Genomic DNA, 20,028 nt, shown 5'->3' with positions numbered 1-20,028 from the left:
GCACCGGGTCATCCAAGTAATATCTCAGGTGAGTAAGGGTCGATCTCACAAGAATTGTCGGACTGAGCAAGCAATGGTTATCCTATTAGACTTAGTCAGGCAAATAGTAAAAAGGGAGTTGTTGTTGTAAACGTATAAAACAATAAAATAGCAAATAAAGAAAGCAAATAAGAGTTTGGTGTAAAACAATAATGAGAAAACAGTTAAGGTCTTGGAGATGTTTATTTTTCCGGATTAAAACGTCTTACTAACTATTTTAACAATGAATGATTCATTCTATGGCAAACCATGAGTGATTAAACCCTAATCTCTTAGTGATTTAATTTTTTCTAACCTTCATCAAACGCCACTCTGTGGTCACTCAATTCTGATTAGAGGGTTAGTTCAGAAAACTAGTTTAACGCCACAAAAATCCTAATTATCCAAAACTAACAGGATTTTATGTCACATATCCCAATTAGTTAATATTATTAGCAATTTAGGAGGAGTGTTTTCAAGCTGTAGTTCAAGCAAGATAACTCTTTCGAGAATCACAAGAACTCATGTAGAAAAGGGTCATACTCTCGTTCCACCCAGTTCATAAGATTAAAAGCAAAAACAACACCTTAGAATTGAATCAAACATAAATTAAAATAGAAGAATAATAATCTTAATCCATAGAAATAAATAGAGTTCATAACCTTAACCAGGAGGTTTAGTTGCTCATAACTTACAGAAAAAACAGAGTTCTAAAAAGTGCGAAAGGAAGAAGATTATGTTCGAACCCCCTATTAGGGTTAATCTTTTTCTTTAAATACTAACCTCATAATAAATTCATGACCTAAAAGATATTATTTATAAATAAATATTATAAAAAGAAAAAAAATAAAACTAATAAGTGTTAAATCCACTTAGAGGCCCAAAGAGGTGTGAAACGGACTGTTGCTGGCGTTCAACTTTAGGAATGGGCATTGAATGCCAATGGGGGAAGCGTGCGTCTCTAGCTTGTGCCCCCTGCTGGCGCCAAATGCCAGGTGGGTGTTTAGCGCCCAGGGAGGGTGCTGCCAGCATTTTCCTTTCTTGTTCCACGCTTCTCCAAACTACTCCGAATTTCACCTATAATAATAAAAACACAAGAAAAACTCAAAGTAGCATCCAAATGTGATTTTTGCATAAGAAAAAATCAAACTTAGAATTCACATACTATTTTTCCTAATATCACAAACTAATAAACTCACTTCATTTTAGTGATTATGATCTCATTCCAACAATATATTATTCCTTGTCTTCAAATTTACTCGTCTTACTATATTCTATTTTATATTTTTCAAGATAAGTTATCATATGCAAAAAGGAAAGCAGAAGAAGGAAAATGCTACGATAGATAAAGAAAGGAGAAACCTCTTCCTCCACCACAACAGCATGAAGATCCACCAGCTGAAGTTGGCAATTTGTTCAAGTTTTCGCGTCCCTAATCGTAGAAAGCCCACATAAAACTGTGCAAAATTTAAGCGTGGAATGACTTATAACGGCAATTGTGATTGTAAAAATGCTTTTTTCAAACACTTTTATATTTTATTTTTCTTATTGCTATGTCTTTTAGATTTTTTGTTAATTATTTGGTTACTTTAAATTTTCTTTTAGTAGTTGTATTTTACTTGTTTTCTATATAATTTAGAGTTTTATTTGTATTTTTATTTAGCATGGTTTGTATATATCTTTTTATTGTTATTTTAGTTGTGTATAGATGAACATGTGATAATGTAATCTTGGTAATTTTCTCTATATGTATGAAATGATTGAGATTTGTAAAGAACTTAGAATTTTAATTTTCATTCAACCAACTCTTTAAAAAAAATTAGGGTACTAGATTAAAATAACAAACTTTCAAGATAATTTTTTTTATAGGAACATCCCATTTGATTTGGGTTAAAACTTTCTTTTAAACTTGTTTAAACTATAATTGTGGAATATAAATGAGAACTAGAACACACAAATTAGTACTACAAAAAATATTAGTAAAAATGGCACTAATTTTATGGCGAGTTTAAAGAACTATCATTATGTTTGTTAATTTCAGTGGTGCTAACTTATGCCATAATGCTCATGATTTTTGTGGTGGCTTTTGTTAATTGTGGCGGTTTGGAATCGCCATAGAATTTTTTTTTAAACTTGAGTGATGTTGCATATGACTATATGAGAGTGTGATTAGTATCGTTGGCTTGTTGCATATGAGAAATGAGTTAACTACCAAAAATGTCCTTAAATTATTCAAACACTGATAAAAATACATCTAAATTTTATTATTTATCTTTAAATAATTTAAAAATATAACAACAATATCTAACATTAAATATATATTTCTCAAAAAATACATTAGAGATTAAATTTTGATGTAATTTTTTGCAAACATGATTACAAAAATGAGATATTATTATTTTTAAAATTTGTTAATTTTTTTTTAAGTATATATTTTTTTGTAATTTTTTAAAAGTATTATTGATTATTAATAAAAAAAATTATAAAAAAATATATACTTACCAAAAAATTAACAATTTTTATGTATAATAATATTTTATTTTTATAATCATATTTATAAAAAATTATATTAAAATTCAATCTCTAAAAAATTTTTTAAAAATAGATATTTATTGTTAGATATTATTATATATTTTTAAATTATTTAAAAGTATTTTTGTCGATACTAAAATTCGGATGCACAACTTATAAATAATTTGGGGCGTTTTTGGCGGCTATCCTTTAACTAATTTCTTGCCATTGTTCATCTTCCACTGATTTGTTATTCAACTCCTCGCTGTCGCTCATTCCTTCGTTGCAGCTCATCTCGTTGCTGCAAGCAATGCCGTTGTCGCTGCCTTCAGTGAGCTTCTACGATTCGGCTTCAATCTGAAGATTTTTCAGCATTCGTCTCATCACCATCGTTCATCTCCTCGCCATCGCAAGAAACACCATTGTCGCTGCCTTCAACGAGCTTCTAGGATCTAGTTCTCAATCTAGCTCATCTCCTCGCCGCCACAAGCAATTCCATTGTTGTTGCCTTCAGTAAGCTTCAACAATTTGGCTTCGATATGAAGATTTGTCACCGCTCATCTCACTGCCGTCATTCATCTATGCACCATCGCAAGCAACACCATTGTCGCTGCCTTCTAGGATCTGATTTTCAATCTGGCTCATCTCCTCACCTCAGCAAGCAACGCCGTTGTTGCTGCCTTCAGCAAGCTTCAACAATTTAGTTTCGCCATCTCTGTCACTTCTAATAGGTAATCTACTTAATCTTCTTAGATTTTTTTCTTCCTCTTTGTACCTTCAGATCTAGTTCATGCTCTAATGGGAAGAAACAAAGAATGCTGGTTCTTTTTTTGTTATTGTGTATTTTGATTTTCATTGATCTTTTGTGATGTTGTTGTTGTTGTTAGCTTGTTACTGCTGCATTTTCTGTTGTGTTGTTGTTTTTTTGCTTTTGATTTTGTTTAGTTTGAGACCTAATCTGTTGTATTAAACTGATAATCTCATAATCTGCATCATTTGTCCGAAATTAGTACAACACAATACTTTACTTTTTCGTCAACAAAAGTCATGCCATTGTGGAGGAACTGATTGGGTTTGGAGCAAGAGTGCACGCGTGTGCAAAGAACGAAGCTGAGCTCACTAAGTCTCTTATCTAATAAAATGATTCTGGTTTTGAGGTTATTGGCTCTGTCTGTGATGTCTCTGTTCCTCACAAGAGGGAGAAGCTGATGGACTCTGCGTGTTCTCAATTCCAAGGGAAACTCAACATCCTTGTAAGCTCTCTTCTTTCTCTGCATTTCATCTATTTGATATTATTCCCCAACTAACACTATTGTGTATGTTTTGAATTAACATTAACTGATACTTCAATACCGGTATAGATAAACAATGTAGGGACAAACATTAGGAAACCAATGAGAAACTCACTGCTTCAGAGCTTTCCAGACTAATGGGATACATATGTGTAAACAAAGAGGAAAATATGTGTAGAGGTAAACGTATGTACATAATTCGAGTCTATAAAATTTCAAACAATAATAGGGAAAAAAATTTTAACATTCTTATAGTTGAAACCTTCAAGCTGCACTATAATTTGAAGGTGCAAGAGGATGACTTTGTTGGTTTAATTTGAAATCTTGTTGGTTTCAGTCCTGGTCATATTGCTTGCTTATTAAGTATAGGATTAGACCACAAATTATGTACAATAAATGTATGTATAGAATTTGCTTTTTTATTATGATTTTCTCAATACTAATAGTAACAAAAATTAATTAAGGACATAATAAACTAATAGTTAAAGCATTCACAATGCACCATAATTTTAATCAAGAAAACGAAAGGTCTTTACTGTAAAACTCTTAATCACAAAAATATACTGAGTAGGCACAGGAAGGTGGCAACACCACCAATGTCAATGAAAATACCACTAAAGGAGGGACAGTATTAAATTCTGTGGTGAGTCCAATGTATAAGAATAGATATGTTATATTATTTTGTTGTTTGCTCTCTGTAACTCTTTAATTTGTCACAGACCAAGGCAAGAAAAGCCAAGAAGAAATTGCCAAAATTCTATAAGAGTTGGAGCAATGGCCCAATCTCAGAGTGAAAAAATTCCACTGTCACAATCTGCACCCCAAGCTGAGAAGGTCATTTTTAAAACATCTGTTTGATGCTGTATATTATTGCATATCAACTTCATAGACACTTTCAGTTAATTAATTTAGTAAACTTGTAACAAGCTGCAGGAGAAAACTCCAATGACAATCCTAGACCATTTAGAAAGAAACACCAGATTGTTAAGCCCACAGCTCCATGTATTGTACCCCCACCCGTACCAGCACCAGTACCAACGTTATGGTTCAAATCTCAACTTTCACAAGCTTCAAACCTGAGACTTCACAACTCACAGAACTAATGCATTGGGCCAATAGCTGATATGACAACTCCAAGAAACAAGAATGGTGCAATTTCTACAGAGACGATGGCTACTACATCACGACTTCTTAAATTTGTGCCTACACCCGACTTTAGGCCTCCAGGACTTAGGCTTCTTAAGCACCATTGATAATGTTAATAGGGTTATAGAAATGTGAATTGTTGTTTTGTTATTTTGGATGTCTAATTTGCATCTTTAAGACTTGAAGTGATACAATGGTATTTTGGCTGTTTAGTTTTTTTTATTTAGGGCCATGTTACTGCCCATGCTATGCTATTTAAACTATGAATAGATAAATAGCTTGTTAAGTATCAGTATGAATATAACATATGAACTTGTATGCTTTATATGAAATTAGTTAAATCCATGCTACATGTACAAATATTTACTGCACAATTTTGAATTAAGTTCGGGGAAGAAACTTTGAACATTGATAACAATAATTCATTTTCATTTAACTTCAAGAGTGTTAAAACACATGATTTTATCCCATTACAAAAAACTCTTGGCTAATCTAAAATTATTCATCAAGTTCTCCACAAAATTGTCGTGAACAAGCAGGCAATAACAATTCCACCAAAAAATACAAAAACACTACATCCTAAACTCAAACATCTACTTTCACCTATTTTTAATCTACATTTTTCTGATTGATTTTTTAATCCAATCAACCTATCCTCTAGCTCTTTCACCTTATTATCCACCGCATCACTTAGGTCTTCAAATCGATTATGCTTCTTCATCAATACCCCCTTTGAGATTGTCTTCACAGCATACTCATTCAATGAAGAAACATAAGCATCTAACCATAGTTGTCAGAACCAAACTGGTGATCGAACCGGTCAAGTTATTGGGTCACTAGGTCATTGGTTCAACCGGTGAGTCACTGGTTAAACCGATAGAACCGGTCGTACGTAAATAAAAAATTGAATAAAGTGACAATTATATCCTTAAAATTTTCGACTTCAGATTAATTAGCCCTTGAAAAAAAAAATAAAGTACCAATTTGGTCTTTCAAGATAGTAAATGATGAACACATCATGTCCCTCCATTAATTTATCATGTGAAATTTAGTGATAATGCTTATATGTCCCTACTAATTAGTCCTAAGTCGAAATCTTCGAAGACCTACTAACTCAATATTCTAAAAAATTTAAAATAAATATCTTTACTAACATTTTAATATGTAAATATAAACATTAAAATATTTTATACTTATTTTAATAATTGCCTAGCAAAGAGGCATGGGTCACTGGATCACTGGGTCAACCAGTGAGTCGCTAATTCACCCGATTGACTCGGTCATAATTAAATAAAATTATAAAAATAAAATTAAAAATTAAAACTTAAAATATATGTTTTAATAAATATATTAATAACAATCAAATATCAATTCCTAGATATAATTTATGATGCAAAAAAGATAATAAATTAATTATTAGTATAAAATATTTTTTTAATTTAAAAGAACACAAGAGTGAAAAAAACATAACACAATAAAATTTGGTATTAATGTGAATTCATGTTTAAACAAAATAAAAAATGAAATTCATTTAAATTTAGTATATAATTATCTTTTGTTGTATATATTAACGAGAAACATGTTGGTAGAGTAGCATAAGAGGAGACCTTGCATGCATTAGGTTCCCTGTCCAAACCCTTTGGTAATGCTTTTTACCAATTTCGGGACAGCGGAGCACCTACGGTGGTTTGTGGCCTGCGAGTGCATCCGTAGATTCACACGGGTCAACAACGGTTCAGACACGAATCGGCCGGTTTTTAACGAATTTTACCACCGTTGACCTAGTCAATTGCATGTTCGGTCCACAGCATCAACCGAACCGACTAGACTATCGATTTTTCGGTCGAACCTATCGGTCCGATCCAGTTCTGATAACTATACATCTAACTATGCAAAGAATGAGCAATAAACTTCTACAGTCTACAATTTAAGTTAACTTTGTAAGACTAATAGTGAGTACAGAATTGAACCAACCAAAACATTAATACCATGAATATATATATATATATATCTTGAAGTAAGGGCAACAAAATAGAATAGCATGAAATCTGCAATAGCATTTTGGGAAGACCCATCTCTTCTTCCTCCAAGCTCCAATACTCTCACTAGAATTCAACACTAGAATTCAACATGTTTGGAGGAGGCAGAGGGACAAATCAACCCCTGTCCGTTCTTCCTAATTCAACATGACACTTCACTCTAAATAAATGTCCACATCAACGCCAATAACTACCACATAGGACCTTTCCATCAATTTTAGTCAAGGGATACAATGGAGGGGCCAAAATGGCTCACTTTAGAGACGGACAAGGGCCTTCATGGATGTCTTGTTTTGACAAAAATCGCCTTGTCCTAATTTAGAATGGACAAGAACTAGGCTCGATGTTCACCCTAATATATGTTAAATATAGAATACATATTGAGAATATGTAAAACAACATATATAAATATACATAAATACATAGTGATTAAATTAATAATTGATTTTTATTGTCCACGTTATCAACATAAATAAGTGGAGAATAGTAATGAAATTACTAAGATAGCATTCACTCATTCATTCACATGATATAATTACAGGCATCGAATAGATTCATAAAAATTATTTCATGTTCGAGGAGGATATAATTCCCAAAGCCCCACCGTTGTGTCTTCGGAGGCAGAGGCCATAAGCTTACAATCATATGAGTAAGTTACAGCATTGCACTGCACCATTGACATTTCATGCAAATAAAAAAAATGCATGTTAAATAAATAAATAAAATATAGTCTAATCTGCATCAGATATATAATGTAACAAACAACAATGACATACCGTTGCATGGTGATACTTCAGTATTGCTAAAGCATTTCCTTTGCGGTAATTATATATCCTTACTCTGCCAATAAGTGATCAAAGACATATTAAACAGCATTGTTTTATTAAAAATATGGATTAGTAATGTGGCAAACAAATTATTATAAATCATCCTTAGCTTGTAACTAAAATGGAATAATTTTCGGAGCATGGAGGAGTTTAAATAATATCAAGACAAGTAAAATTATAGATCAAGTTAAAGAAAAGAGTAAATGAATTCAAAACCTGTGGTCCCAACCGGCAGTTGCAGCAATTTTTTCATCAGCACGAATTGAAGTGCCTGATATGCCAGGTCGCTCCAAATTGATTTCTTTCTTGATTACACATATACCCTTAAATCAAAATGATACATAAATAAATAAGAAAAAGAAAGACTAACTGAAAGTGCATAGAAAATAACCATAGAATACAATCATGTGAAGTGTCATCTCATCATCTCATTTCTAATATTACATTTCCGCTTGACCGAATTATAGTTACTCTGATATTTGTACTGATCACACATACCATCACATTAACAGCAAATCCATATTTCATTGTATTGCTACTTAATACTTACAAGTAGCTTACTTATAATAATTGATTGTAGAACATGTGTTTCAGCAGAAGAAGAAAATATAAAAAAAATGAATGAATTTACCGAAGAGTGGTCCAAGCTATACATTACAATCTTGTCATCCGCAGCTCCTGAGATGCCCCCACTGCATGACCCATCAATACAGATGCTCAAAACTGAAAAATTGACCAGTTATTAACTAAAATTTGTTAAACGAAATTCAAAGGAGAGAAGAGTACAAGGACACTGAATTAAGTACCTGGTTCAGAATGGAGCTTTACAGCGGTTACTGGAACTCCAGGATTTCGTACATCCCACCAAAGCATGGAGCCATCCTCATAACTAGAACATTTGGAATACAAGTATGAGATGGTTGTCAATTTCAAAGGAGTTAACTTGGATTTTTGGCAAATTAGAAATTGAAATCCGATGTTTAAATTTCCAGAGTTCTAAAGCAAAACAACATTGGTTCAATGATCATAACAATTTGAAATCATAGCTTTGAACAATACATAAATTTAAACGCCATCTCATAAACAGAAGTCCAGCAGGGACTGGGAAACTAAATCTGTAAGAGATTGACATTTGACACAAAAATATTAATCGTTGAATTCAACATAGTCCCAACAACTTAGTGACAGAACCACACACATGCAACCAGAGAGGGAGAGAAGAAAGAGCATCAAGAGTATACCCGGCCAAGACATTTAGAGATCCCTGTGATTCAGATGGTAAAAACAATTGAAGTGCCATGCACATCCCTGAGAAGAAAAGTTTGTTTTAATATCCAAAATGAGAATAAAAAAGAGAGAGCAAAGCATAAGAAATACTGTAAGGGCTTAACTACCAATTATATGCAAAAATTGATGGAAATAAAGGATGCAACAGCACACTAGCAGGAGAAAACGTAAACAATGATGAAAAGTTTAGCGCTTGTCTACTTTCCTCTAGTAAAATGCCAAAGTTTAATGGGCATCTTACTTGAATCATATATTGAAAATCATAATTATATTACAGCACAATCTAGCCTGAGAAATATGTGTTTACAAAATTGATGGCAGAAAGATGAACCACAAAAATCATATAGGCCAAAAACTAACCTCTGTCTTTGTTGCAAACTGAAGAGCTACTAGGGTTGCTTGAAGGGAGTCGTACAAATCTTTCAGCTGATTTGAGATCCCAAATTTCGACCTTCAAAGAGTGAAAATCCAATGATCATCAAAGTCCGTACTTTGGGAAATGAAAGTAATACATATATGAGGAAGACATACAAACCTCAGACGGGTTCTCCCCTGCTAAAGCCACATACTGTAGCCCGTCAGCATACATATTTTCTGTGACGTAATGAGGTTTCTTCAATGTTAGTATGTTACATATAAAATATACAGTTTATTTAAGTAATGTGAAAAACATTTAGGAGAACACAAAAGGAAATGAAAGAGCCCGAATCTAAAGACAAGGAATTTGGTTCATCAAGGAAGCATCTCCAAAGTCTTTTTGAATAAGTTAAAGGACACAGGAAATTGTTCAAAATGAAAGTAAATAAATAAATCCAAATCTAATCGAATTTGAATTTGATTTATTAGAGCAGAAATGAAGTCACAGCTCAATGTGTTAATGTTCTAGGGTTCTGGTATTGTAAAAGGATAGTAGAAATTCCAACAATAGGTCCAGAGTGGCAAAAGCATCACCAAATTTATCAAAGATTCATTATAGACAAATACTTGCATACCTTCGAAACTTTGAGAAGAACTTCTATCGTCAAGAATTTCTATATGAGATCGTCGCCCTAGTTCTTTTGTAGGGAAACATTTAGGATTCTTGACAGTGGAAAGCTTGCAAAAGTGATAAGTGTTGGTCTTGATGGTAAGCAGTGGACTCCTGAAAATGCCAAAAAATAGTAACACGAAGTGATTGTTCAGGAACATCTGTGTAGCCTTATATTACCATTTCGGAAAAAGCTATAGCCCTATGAATTTTGATAAAAAAAAAAAGGGAAAAGAGAAGAGAAAAGAGGGATATTTGAAAATAAAGGTGAGTGAGTTGAGTACCTAGACAAAGCAGCATGAACAAAGTCCCAAACTTTAACAGTTCCATCCCTACCCTGGCTACATGCATAGCATACAAAATCATATGAATGAATGAAATGAATTCCTATGAAGCAACAGAAAGAGTTTCAATGAGGAAGAGCACCTAACGAATTTATTGGTTCCAAGGGAAGCACTAGTGGCGACAGCAACAATCCCGTGGGCAGCACTGTGTATCCTGCAATACATACAAAAATAACCCAGAATCAGAATTAGAGATGTACATAGTAATGATTTGTAAAGATTGATAGAATACCAAGAAGAAGAGAGAGTTCGATGCTGAAGGGTATCCCAAATGCGAACTTCACCGTCAACAGAACTGCAACAACAACATCTTCAGCTGAAGCCACTCAAGTTAACTAAGGAGTGGATGAATAAATAGCTACCCAGAGAAGAGAATGCGATCAGAGGGATGAAAACAAATGTCCGTCACGGAAGCACGGTGACCCCGTAGCACCGCCACCGGATCAGGTGCTGCTGTCGCCTTCTTGCTCATTCTGCCACTGGGATGTATTTGCTGTGAAAAGATATAACAAAAAGAAAAGAGATATGGTCATGGGAAAAACTGAAAAAGTACTGTTGGAAGTAACTAATTTTTATTTGGAATTGGGTCTGAGATACATTGGGCCCAAAGTCTAACCCAACAGCAAGAAAAGCATAAACACAACCCATTTTAGTGTGTGTTTAACTGTTTATAGAGAAAGATCAAATACAGCTCGAGTTTGTGATGTAATAATAACCGCTCTAATTACTAATTATTTACACCATAATTCAATCGAAATAATCGTTTTATACTAAAATAATAAATAAAATATGAGTCCTGTTAGAGAGTTAATGGAATATTTGTCCAATGTGTACAATGGGCTGTATGAGTTAACAAATGAACATCACCTATACTATTCAGAAACTACTCATCCCAAAAACTTAAACTGATTCTTGACCTTTCTAATCTAAAGCTCTGATACCATGTCATGATAACACTCATCCTAAAAGCTTTAGCTGATGGGAAAAAGATAACACTACTGGTTATATCTCTAATACTGAATCAGACATTTCTAAACCTCCATTATACACATTGTACAAATATTCCATTAGCTTCCTATACTTCCTCATAAAATATATATAACCATTTCTAACCATAAAAAATTTGTGGTGGCAAAATTAAACAAGAAAAAATTAAACTAACAAAATGACCATGAAAGATGAGTTCTGTTGGACAAAATACTCAATTGTTAAATTTAAAGTTAATTATGTTAAAAATCCTCTAAAATTTCCAAATTACCCTTTTTTAATCATCTTCAACCTTTTAATTCCTCCACTCATCTCATTCCTTCAATCTCTTCCACTACCATTACTCCTTTTCTCCTTTTATTTTTTTGGTTGAACCACATTCAATATTCAAATTGCATTGTTTTAGAATCCCACTTTCTTTTCTCTAACTATCACGAGCCTCCCTTCTCCACTCTCACCCACACCCACACCCACATCCGCCCTCACTTGTTGCAAATCTTGGCAAACCACCGCTGACCAAACACAACTCTACCACGTAGTCTTCGGGATTGCAGACTCGTCAAAGCTTTTGGAGTAGAGGAGGAACTACATCAAGCTATGGACAAGGCGAGCGAGATGTTCGACATGGTATGGCTGGACAACAAGGTTGCCTCTTGTGGGAAGGGAGAGTGGCTGCCGCCGGTGAGAATCTCAGACAACACTTCGAAATTTTCACACACGAACCGGCAGAGACACCATTCAGCGACCAGTCAGAGACGTTGGCACTGGAAATGGGGAACGCGCGGACAACTTTGATTCTTAGGGTTCCATTGGTTGGGGTTATGCTTGTTCAGATTATTCCATTGATTTTGGTAATGGGGTGGCTGAAAGTTTGTATTTTTCAATTGTTTTCAACTTGTGTTATTTCTTTGGTTTTTACTGAAAAATGATAAGACTAGATTAAGAGTGAAAAAGTTCTGCAGGTTGATTAATCACTAATAAGCTAAACATGGGATTTATTGAACTTGGGAGCCCAATGTTTTGATTGCGGTGATTGAGGTTGTGAAATTTGTGGATATTGAAGATGTGCATTGATTTAGAGGACGGTGGGTTTGAACTTTTATAGAGTATAGTCTCTAGTTCTGGCAAGAGAAATTCATAGGATGAGGATTTCCATGATGATTTTGGGTTTATGGGTTGTTGAGAGTAATTTTTGAAACTGGGTTCAATCGTCATAGTGGTCATGATCAGAGTTGGGAGGGAAGCTCTAAAAATCTTTGGTTGGGAGAGGCATAGCTTGAAGGAGGAAGAAAAAAGCACGGATTGAGAATTCATCTTTCATGGTGGTGGAAGAGGCTGAAGGAATCAGAAGAGTGGAGGAGTTAAAAGGTTGAAGATGATAAAAAAGGGAATTTTAGCGGATTTTTAACAGTTAAGTTTATATTTAACAATTGGATATTTTTGTCTAAGAGAACTCATCTTTCATAGTCATTTCGTTAGTTTAATATTTTAAAACATAAGTATAGTCTAATATAAATTTTAAAATATCATCCAAACTAATACTAAGATCAAAACAATATAAAGAAATCCAATGACAAAAACAATGAATTAAGATCAACAACATAAACTAAGATCAAAACAACAATAATAAGATTAAGATAAAAAATAATTTATCAAATTAAGAAGTTATCAAAATGTTAAGAACACCACAAAAACAATTTATCAAATTAACAAGTTAATAAGATCAAGAATATAACAAAACAAGGTAATAATCAAAACAAGTTATAATCAAACAAGTTAATCCAGCAAACCAACAACAAAACAAGAACTGGAATAGCAACCAAATTAAAGCAACAACCAACTAAACAATAACTGAAAATCAAGAGAGGAACGAGAGGGAGCTGGAGCTTACCTGAGACTTTCACACGTTCTGAAAATCAACAGAGGAGGGAGAGGGAGCTGGAGCTTTATAACTCAACGGAGATGGCTGAACAGCGGCGGAACGGAGGCTGAACAGCGGCGGAACGGCGTCTGAGCAGAGGCTGGACCACGGGACGGAACCGAAGCTGAACAGAGGCTAGAAGACGAGGGTTGGAGCGCGGCGGAACAGAGGCTGGACGGCGGCGGAAGCACGGCGTAACGGCGGCGGAAGCATGGCGAAACAGAAGGGAAGCTCGTCAAAACAGCCGGAATAGAGGCGTTGCGACGACGTTGGAGCAACACGGACGGCGTCGGTGGCTGGACAGGTTGAAGAACGGCGACAAGATGGAGGTTGCAACTTCCTCTGCTGCCTTCAGAGATGGAGGTCTTCTAGAGTTGAGACTTGAGAGAGAGGCCAGAGAGCTGAGGGAACTGGGGACTGCCGGGCTGGGAGAGTGGGTTAGGGCTTTTTGTTTTTTTTTTCCCCTGATTGGTGTAAAACGGTGCCGTATAAAGCTTTTCTTCAAAAACTGGTCAGACTTTGGTTCGGTTCGACCGACTGGTTCCTGTCCGATTTAAGACCAATTTTTGGTAGGCGGTTTTTCCATTACCCGAACCGCTGCAGACACCGGTTCCGGTTCGAACCTGTTTCCAGAATCTTGAACCTTTGAGAAATGTGTTGTGATAAGAAAAAATTGAATGCCCATTTATAAAATTGAGCTGCTAAAGTTTTTAAGAGAGAGAATAAAAATTATTATATAAGACCAATTTTAATAAAAACTGAATTTGTAAAGCTATAAATAAGGCTTTATAATCTTATGTATATGATACAATCAATAAAAACAATAGATTTTCTCTCTCATAATATTCTTTCTCTTCATACTATTATTCTCTTATATACTTTATTTTTATTAAATATATTAATATAATAATTTTAGTAAATATTAGTATTTGAGTTATCTAATTATATTTTATATTATATTTATTATTTCTTATTTATTTATTTATTTATTTATTTTAAGAATAATAGCCGATATTGACCGGCAGGGAATAGATTAGGTTCATATTCTGCATGAATGTGCGTCACTGCGCGCGTAAGCAGCAGCAGTTGTTAAGCAATAAGCATGTTTGACGCTCCCCAAAAGTCTTCTGTTGCCTTCCCTTTTGAAAAGGGAAGATTCATACAAGGCTCGTTCCAGTTGCTGCTAAGTGCTAAGTTGCTAAATAATTTGTAGACAGACTATTCAAAATATTTTCCTCATTGCGTGGAGCGTAATCATCCGCTAATTGCTTTGCACTCTTTGACATTATTTAATCAATTTTGAAACCGAAGGTATCAATCATCGACCTTACCTTGCTTCGAACAGAGACTGAGGAGATTCTTACTTCTTAATTCGTTAAAACACACAATTAGGCTCTGTTGGTCTGCAAAAATGGCCGGAGAGAATAGCAAGAACGACGTCGCAGTGTATCCTCCCAAAACAAGACGGTTGTGGCCTTCTCTTCTCCGTTGGATTCCGACTTCAACGGAACACATCATCGCTGCCGAGAAGCGACTCCTTTCTCTCGTCAAGTTAGTATTTTTATCCATATTTCCCCTCTTTCATTATTTTTACGCTCCTAATTCCGAACCCTAAATTTCAATCAACTAATTTGGTTTAGAAGTATTTTTATCCATATTTGTTATGACTTCTGATTTATGAGTTACGACCATATCAATATGCACCATCAAACTTTATTGAAAATCATGATCAATTTTCAGGTGAAATGACAATCATTGCTGAACTGTTTTTCATTAGATGAAGATGCTATCTTTAAATTTATGCTCCTTTGGACTTTTGTTTGACTTAGCATATATCTGGTATGAAATTTTCTGTCTGATTCACACATTAAAGTTACATTTTTATTTTGATTGGCAGGACTCCCTTTGTTCAAGAACATGTTAATATTGGCTCTGGTCCTCCTGGCTCTAAAGTTAGATGGTTCCGTTCATCAAGCGACGAGCCACGGTTTCTTAACACTATTACGTTTGATAGTAAAGATGACTCCCCTACGCTTGTAATGGTCCATGGATATGCAGCTTCCCAGGGTTTCTTTTTTCGCAATTTCGATGCTCTTGCAAATCATTTCAGAGTCATTGCTGTTGATCAACTTGGGTGAGTTTGACTTTTTTTAATGGTCTAAAACTACATTTCTGAGTTATTTCTTGCTTTGCCTGGTCTCATGCTCCATTGTGATGTAAAAATAGATTTCTAATTGAATATAGACTGCTTAATTCAGTTAATTTAGCATTTTACATTGCACCCTATTTGTTAAGCAAAAACGACATGAAACGGTGATGGTGTTATTTTCATTATCTATTATTACCTGTTCTTATTTTTATTTTATACATTTTGAGGATAGAGGAAGAGTCAAAGTGAGGTTTACAACTTTTCCCTTACTCGCTGTCTTGCATCTGTTTATTGTAGCTGGGGTGGATCAAGCAGACCTGATTTTACATGTAGGAGCACTGAAGGTTAGTTAAGTATTATGTGTATATTGTCACTAGATAAAATGCAATTTTGTGGTTAATTTGGAATTGAAAGGTTTTACTTAGTTACTTATCTTAAAAGTTAATGGAACACCAACTTATGATTTGTTGCTGATACTACAGAAACTGAGACATGGTTCATAGATTCTTTTGAAGAATGGAGGAAAGCCAAAAATCTGAGCAATTTTATACTGCTTGGACATTCTTTTGGTGGTTATGTTGCTGCCAAATATGCACTCAAGGTGAATCCCTTCCCACATTTTATTTAAATGCTACATAGTCATGTCTCTTTTTTTTTTACTTCTTTATTTAACTTTGCTAATGTCTGTTTCAAAAATTTTTATATAGCACCCTGAGCATGTAAAGCAATTGATTCTGGTGGGACCCGCTGGATTTACATCAGAATCAGATCCAAAGGCTGAGTTCATTATGAAGTTCCGAGCAACGTGGAAAGGAGCAGTTATGAACCATCTATGGGAATCTAATTTTACGCCTCTAAAAATTGTCAGGTGAAACCACTTTGTTCCATAACATTTTCTTTTAGGAAGTTTAGGTTGCTTTGCCATGCTTTATTAAATCTCGGAGCTCTCTAATTGTAAGGAGTTTATGTTCTCTTCATATACATTCGGGGATTATGCAGTATGGATATGGAACACCTTGATTTAAATACTTGTTTTTGTTTCATATGTTAATCATTTTTTATTTTATTTAGTTGCTTCTTTTTTTAAGAATATTATTCCTGTTCTTGTGGCAGAGGTTTAGGTCCTTGGGGTCCTAATATGGTCCGCCGATATACAGGTATGAGGTTTGGTACGCGCGCACAAGGGGAAATACTGACTGAAGAGGAATCAAGATTGCTCACAGGTATGGCAAGATAACACATTGATATGTGGATCTGGTTTAGAAGTAATTCACATAAGACTAAACTCTAATTTCCATTTTCCTCTCTATTATAGATTATATGTACCATGTATCAGCGGCCAAAGCTAGTGGGGAGCTGTGCTTAAAGTACATTTTTAAATTTGGTGCATTTCCTAGGATCCCCCTCTTTCACAGGTTTTATGATCATTCTCCTCCCTGTTTATAATTTATTATTCATCTTTAGCTGGCTATATATTTAGAAATGATAAAGCTGCTGGCTTGCCTGTGGGGGTTGTGTGTAATTGCATCTAATGAATTGTATATATCTAATACGTTTCATCAAGAAAAACACATTTGCACTGTGACAACACTAAGGGGGAAAACAAAACATAAAAGAAGAAAAGAAAGAGTAAATGGGATAAGAAGCAAAGTCTACTTTTTTTATTGACATTATCAAGATAATTTGTTGGTAAATTTCCAAACTTTCTAAGAATAATGCGTATGATTATGGCCTTAAATGAAGGTCTTATTGAGTATTTATCTTAGGTTCAAATGCGAAGTCCTGTTTTAGTGTGCACTAGGCTTAAGGGTAATGCTTTAACTGGAGTTCTTTGGTGTTACAGTGCCTCAGAGTGGAAAGTACCCACCACATTCATATATGGTTTTGACGACTGGATGAATTATGAAGGGGCCCAAGAAGCTCGCAAGGATATGAAGGTTCCATGTGAAATCATTAGGGTCCCCCAGGTATAACATTCTCCATTTTTCTGAAAGCTATTTTTCAATGATACTGTTGGGCATTAACAAAAATAGTTACTTGTTACAGGGAGGGCACTTTGTGTTCATTGACAACCCAAGTGGTTTCCATTCTGCTGTGCTTTATGCTTGTCGAAAATTTCTTAGACCTAATACAGACAATGAATCTCTTCCTGAAGGGCTAACCTCTGCATAGAGTACAATTTTGTGCCAATCGTGTCTATATTATTTATTTCGTTGTATTCACAGGACCAATGCATGTGGTGGATGTGGTAAATTTGTTCTGTCAAAGCAAAATTAGGATAAACTTTGTTATTCTTTATAGATGATTATTATTTAAACAATTCAACCACGCAAACAGAGGTGTTGAGAGATCTATTCTTTTACAATTTAAAGCATATATTATATTGATTGAACCAAAATAATTCCAAGAGTTGCAACATCCATAAATTGGGTTATGAACTTTTAAGTATTCTAAACTAGCATAATGCTTCCGCGATCCAATACATTAGTTCCTATTTAAGGAGTTTCTCCTAACTAAGGAAACGAGTTCAAGAGAGGAGCACTGTTGCAATTATTTTTGAAGATCAAACATAAGCTTGTAAGAGGAGGGGAAAAAAACAATGAAATGTGCTTGGTTCCCTACACTTTCCAGTTTTCAGTTTAGTCTTTGCCATCATATCTTACGTAAGCTGTCATTAATTGAAGTTAAGAGTGACAACGACCCATCAATATTACTCTTCTTTTCTTTGGTTACAAATCTATCAATCTTTCAATACACTTAACTAAATACGTAGAGTCTGCAAAATGTCATGAGCTAATAAATTCCGGGTTTGAAGTTGTGGGCCATTATTTTATCAGACGTTTGGTGTTTCCTGCCTGAAAACAAAAGGAGGAAGGAGGAATTCACAAGAGCACATTAACGCAGTTCTGTTAGTTTTTGTTGGGCAGGGCCATTGCCATGCCATGCACCCTGCATGCACCTGCACCACCCACTATTCATTCATTTTAATTTTAATTACAACATGTTGCTGTTGTCGTTTACAACCCGAATCTGTCAGTGACTTGAATTGGATTCTTCATTTTATTGGTCCCGTGACTTTGCCTGTGACAGTGGACATGCATATATCTTTCGTGCTAACATAAAATTTCTTCACAAAATTATATGACTGCTATTATGCACTAGGGTCCACGTGCAACCTAGCCCTACCCCTATCAAAATCACACAATCCTCTTTATTCTTCCACACATTTTTTCATTTTTCACAGAATATTTTTTCCCTCTTTGTATAATTTTTTTTATACGTTACAATTTTTTTTTTCTCACGTGGACGTCGTCCCTTTTATGCTATTTTTTTTTTCCAACACATGAATTGAATGGTATTCTTGTGATCGTTGGTGAAATATCAAATATCAAATGGCAAAATTACACATATAAAGTGTTGGTGGTACCGGTTCGCAGAGAAAATAGCGAAAAATACTCTATCTCTATATAAGTATTTAGTACAGGAAGAATTTGAGAGGCATCGGATACACTGATATTTCAATAAATATATTTATAATTAAAAAAGGTTCAGAATCCAAATATAAAATTTTACAAAATTATTATTTGTATATTAAAATTAGCTGTTAAAATCAGTTATTAATATATTTATATATAAATATATGTATAATTTAATTTATTTTTAATAGTATTTATATTTTATTATATATTTTATACTGATGATTAATTTTAATAAATAATTTTGGTATACACATTCCTGTGTTTCTTTATCAATATTCAATAGCATTTTTTAAACAATATTTAATCAGGTTTTTCCTGGCTGGCTGCTACCTAGAAAATAAGAAAATTACTTCTTACTTAGAACCAGAATTTTCACAAAATAAATAAAAAAAAGGAATTAACGGTTACTGACTGCCTGCACTGGACAAGGTTTTCTGTATATATTATTTTCCATAATAAATCAAAATCATACCAATAAATTAATAAGTGAAAAACAAAATCTGATTTGGACAAACTGAGAGGTCCCATTCGCCAGTTTTGATGAGTATTTGTCTGTTTCTGTTCCATATTATGCCAAGCTCCATGTTAGATTAACGGTTACTTTCCAATAGCTTCCCAGATTGACACGTGTCAACATAGCTTTCTCCAATTCCACGACAACAATACAAAATCGATATATATATATATATATATATATATATATATATATATATATATATATATATATATATATATATATATATATATATATATATATATATCAGAATCAACCAGCAAAATAAATTATATATTAAAATATAATACATATTAAAATTAAATTAAATTACATATATATTACTAATTAATCTGGGACTAATTAAACATAAATATATTACTAATTAATTTTAGAGACTAATTTTAGTGTTCAAATAATATTTTGATACAAAATAGCTTCTCCTTTTGGCGGGATAAGGCTCTCTCCCGCTTTGACCATAAGTCAACATGCGGATAAAAATTAACTA

General features: G+C 34.0%; 2 protein-coding genes and 1 long non-coding RNA gene across 5 annotated transcripts; 2 read left to right on the top strand and 1 right to left on the bottom strand.

Annotated features, from left to right (window-relative positions):
- Window positions 1–2,765: 2,765 nt before the first annotated feature.
- LOC130946737 (uncharacterized) lies at window positions 2,766–5,257 on the top strand. Its single transcript, XR_009072351.1, has 4 exons — window positions 2,766–3,260; window positions 3,540–3,782; window positions 4,541–4,655; window positions 4,755–5,257. It is a non-coding gene; the product is annotated as an uncharacterized LOC130946737 (long non-coding RNA).
- A 2,178-nt stretch (window positions 5,258–7,435) lies between these two features.
- Window positions 7,436–14,117, bottom strand: LOC130946337 (protein DECREASED SIZE EXCLUSION LIMIT 1). Of its 2 annotated transcripts, XM_057875034.1 has the most exons (14): window positions 13,370–14,117; window positions 10,854–10,984; window positions 10,724–10,786; window positions 10,574–10,645; window positions 10,432–10,488; window positions 10,113–10,261; window positions 9,656–9,714; window positions 9,481–9,571; window positions 9,075–9,141; window positions 8,640–8,722; window positions 8,465–8,556; window positions 8,050–8,156; window positions 7,783–7,846; window positions 7,436–7,673 (listed from the first exon to the last, which is right to left on the bottom strand). In XM_057875034.1, exons 2-14 carry the CDS (start codon window positions 10,961–10,963, stop codon window positions 7,575–7,577), a joined length of 1,113 nt encoding a protein of 370 aa, XP_057731017.1. In that variant the 5' UTR covers window positions 10,964–10,984; window positions 13,370–14,117; the 3' UTR covers window positions 7,436–7,574. The 2 variants fall into 2 exon arrangements, with proteins under 2 accessions (XP_057731017.1, XP_057731018.1); XM_057875035.1 differs by lacking the exon at window positions 10,724–10,786.
- A 365-nt stretch (window positions 14,118–14,482) lies between these two features.
- LOC130945242 (probable 1-acylglycerol-3-phosphate O-acyltransferase) lies at window positions 14,483–17,935 on the top strand. 2 transcript variants are annotated; one of them, XM_057873974.1, is made up of 10 exons: window positions 14,483–14,710; window positions 14,792–14,950; window positions 15,297–15,533; window positions 15,846–15,892; window positions 16,031–16,149; window positions 16,256–16,416; window positions 16,662–16,771; window positions 16,864–16,963; window positions 17,392–17,515; window positions 17,595–17,935. In XM_057873974.1, exons 2-10 carry the CDS (start codon window positions 14,811–14,813, stop codon window positions 17,718–17,720), a joined length of 1,164 nt encoding a protein of 387 aa, XP_057729957.1. In that variant the 5' UTR covers window positions 14,483–14,710; window positions 14,792–14,810; the 3' UTR covers window positions 17,721–17,935. The 2 variants fall into 2 exon arrangements, with proteins under 2 accessions (XP_057729957.1, XP_057729956.1); XM_057873973.1 differs by having other exon boundaries at window positions 14,515–14,950.
- Window positions 17,936–20,028: the final 2,093 nt, after the last annotated feature.

This window comes from Arachis stenosperma, chromosome 8, assembly GCF_014773155.1.
Source record: "Arachis stenosperma cultivar V10309 chromosome 8, arast.V10309.gnm1.PFL2, whole genome shotgun sequence".
NCBI classification, from domain to species: domain Eukaryota; kingdom Viridiplantae; phylum Streptophyta; class Magnoliopsida; order Fabales; family Fabaceae; genus Arachis; species Arachis stenosperma.
Note: the sequence above shows the minus strand (reverse complement) of the source record. Positions and strands in the feature narration are given on the sequence as shown.

Coding starts and splice junctions, on each gene's coding strand:
- LOC130946337 (XM_057875034.1), bottom strand. CDS start 10,963: ATGAGCAAGAAGGCGACAGCAGCACCTGATCCGGTGGCGGTGCTACGG. Junction 10,489..10,573: donor GGAACCAATAAATTCGTTAG/GTGCTCTTCCTC, acceptor CTATGCATGTAG/CCAGGGTAGGGATGGAACTG. Junction 10,262..10,431: donor GTTCATGCTGCTTTGTCTAG/GTACTCAACTCA, acceptor TGGCATTTTCAG/GAGTCCACTGCTTACCATCA.
- LOC130945242 (XM_057873974.1), top strand. CDS start 14,811: ATGGCCGGAGAGAATAGCAAGAACGACGTCGCAGTGTATCCTCCCAAA. Junction 14,951..15,296: donor CGACTCCTTTCTCTCGTCAA/GTTAGTATTTTT, acceptor TTTGATTGGCAG/GACTCCCTTTGTTCAAGAAC. Junction 15,534..15,845: donor ATTGCTGTTGATCAACTTGG/GTGAGTTTGACT, acceptor TGTTTATTGTAG/CTGGGGTGGATCAAGCAGAC.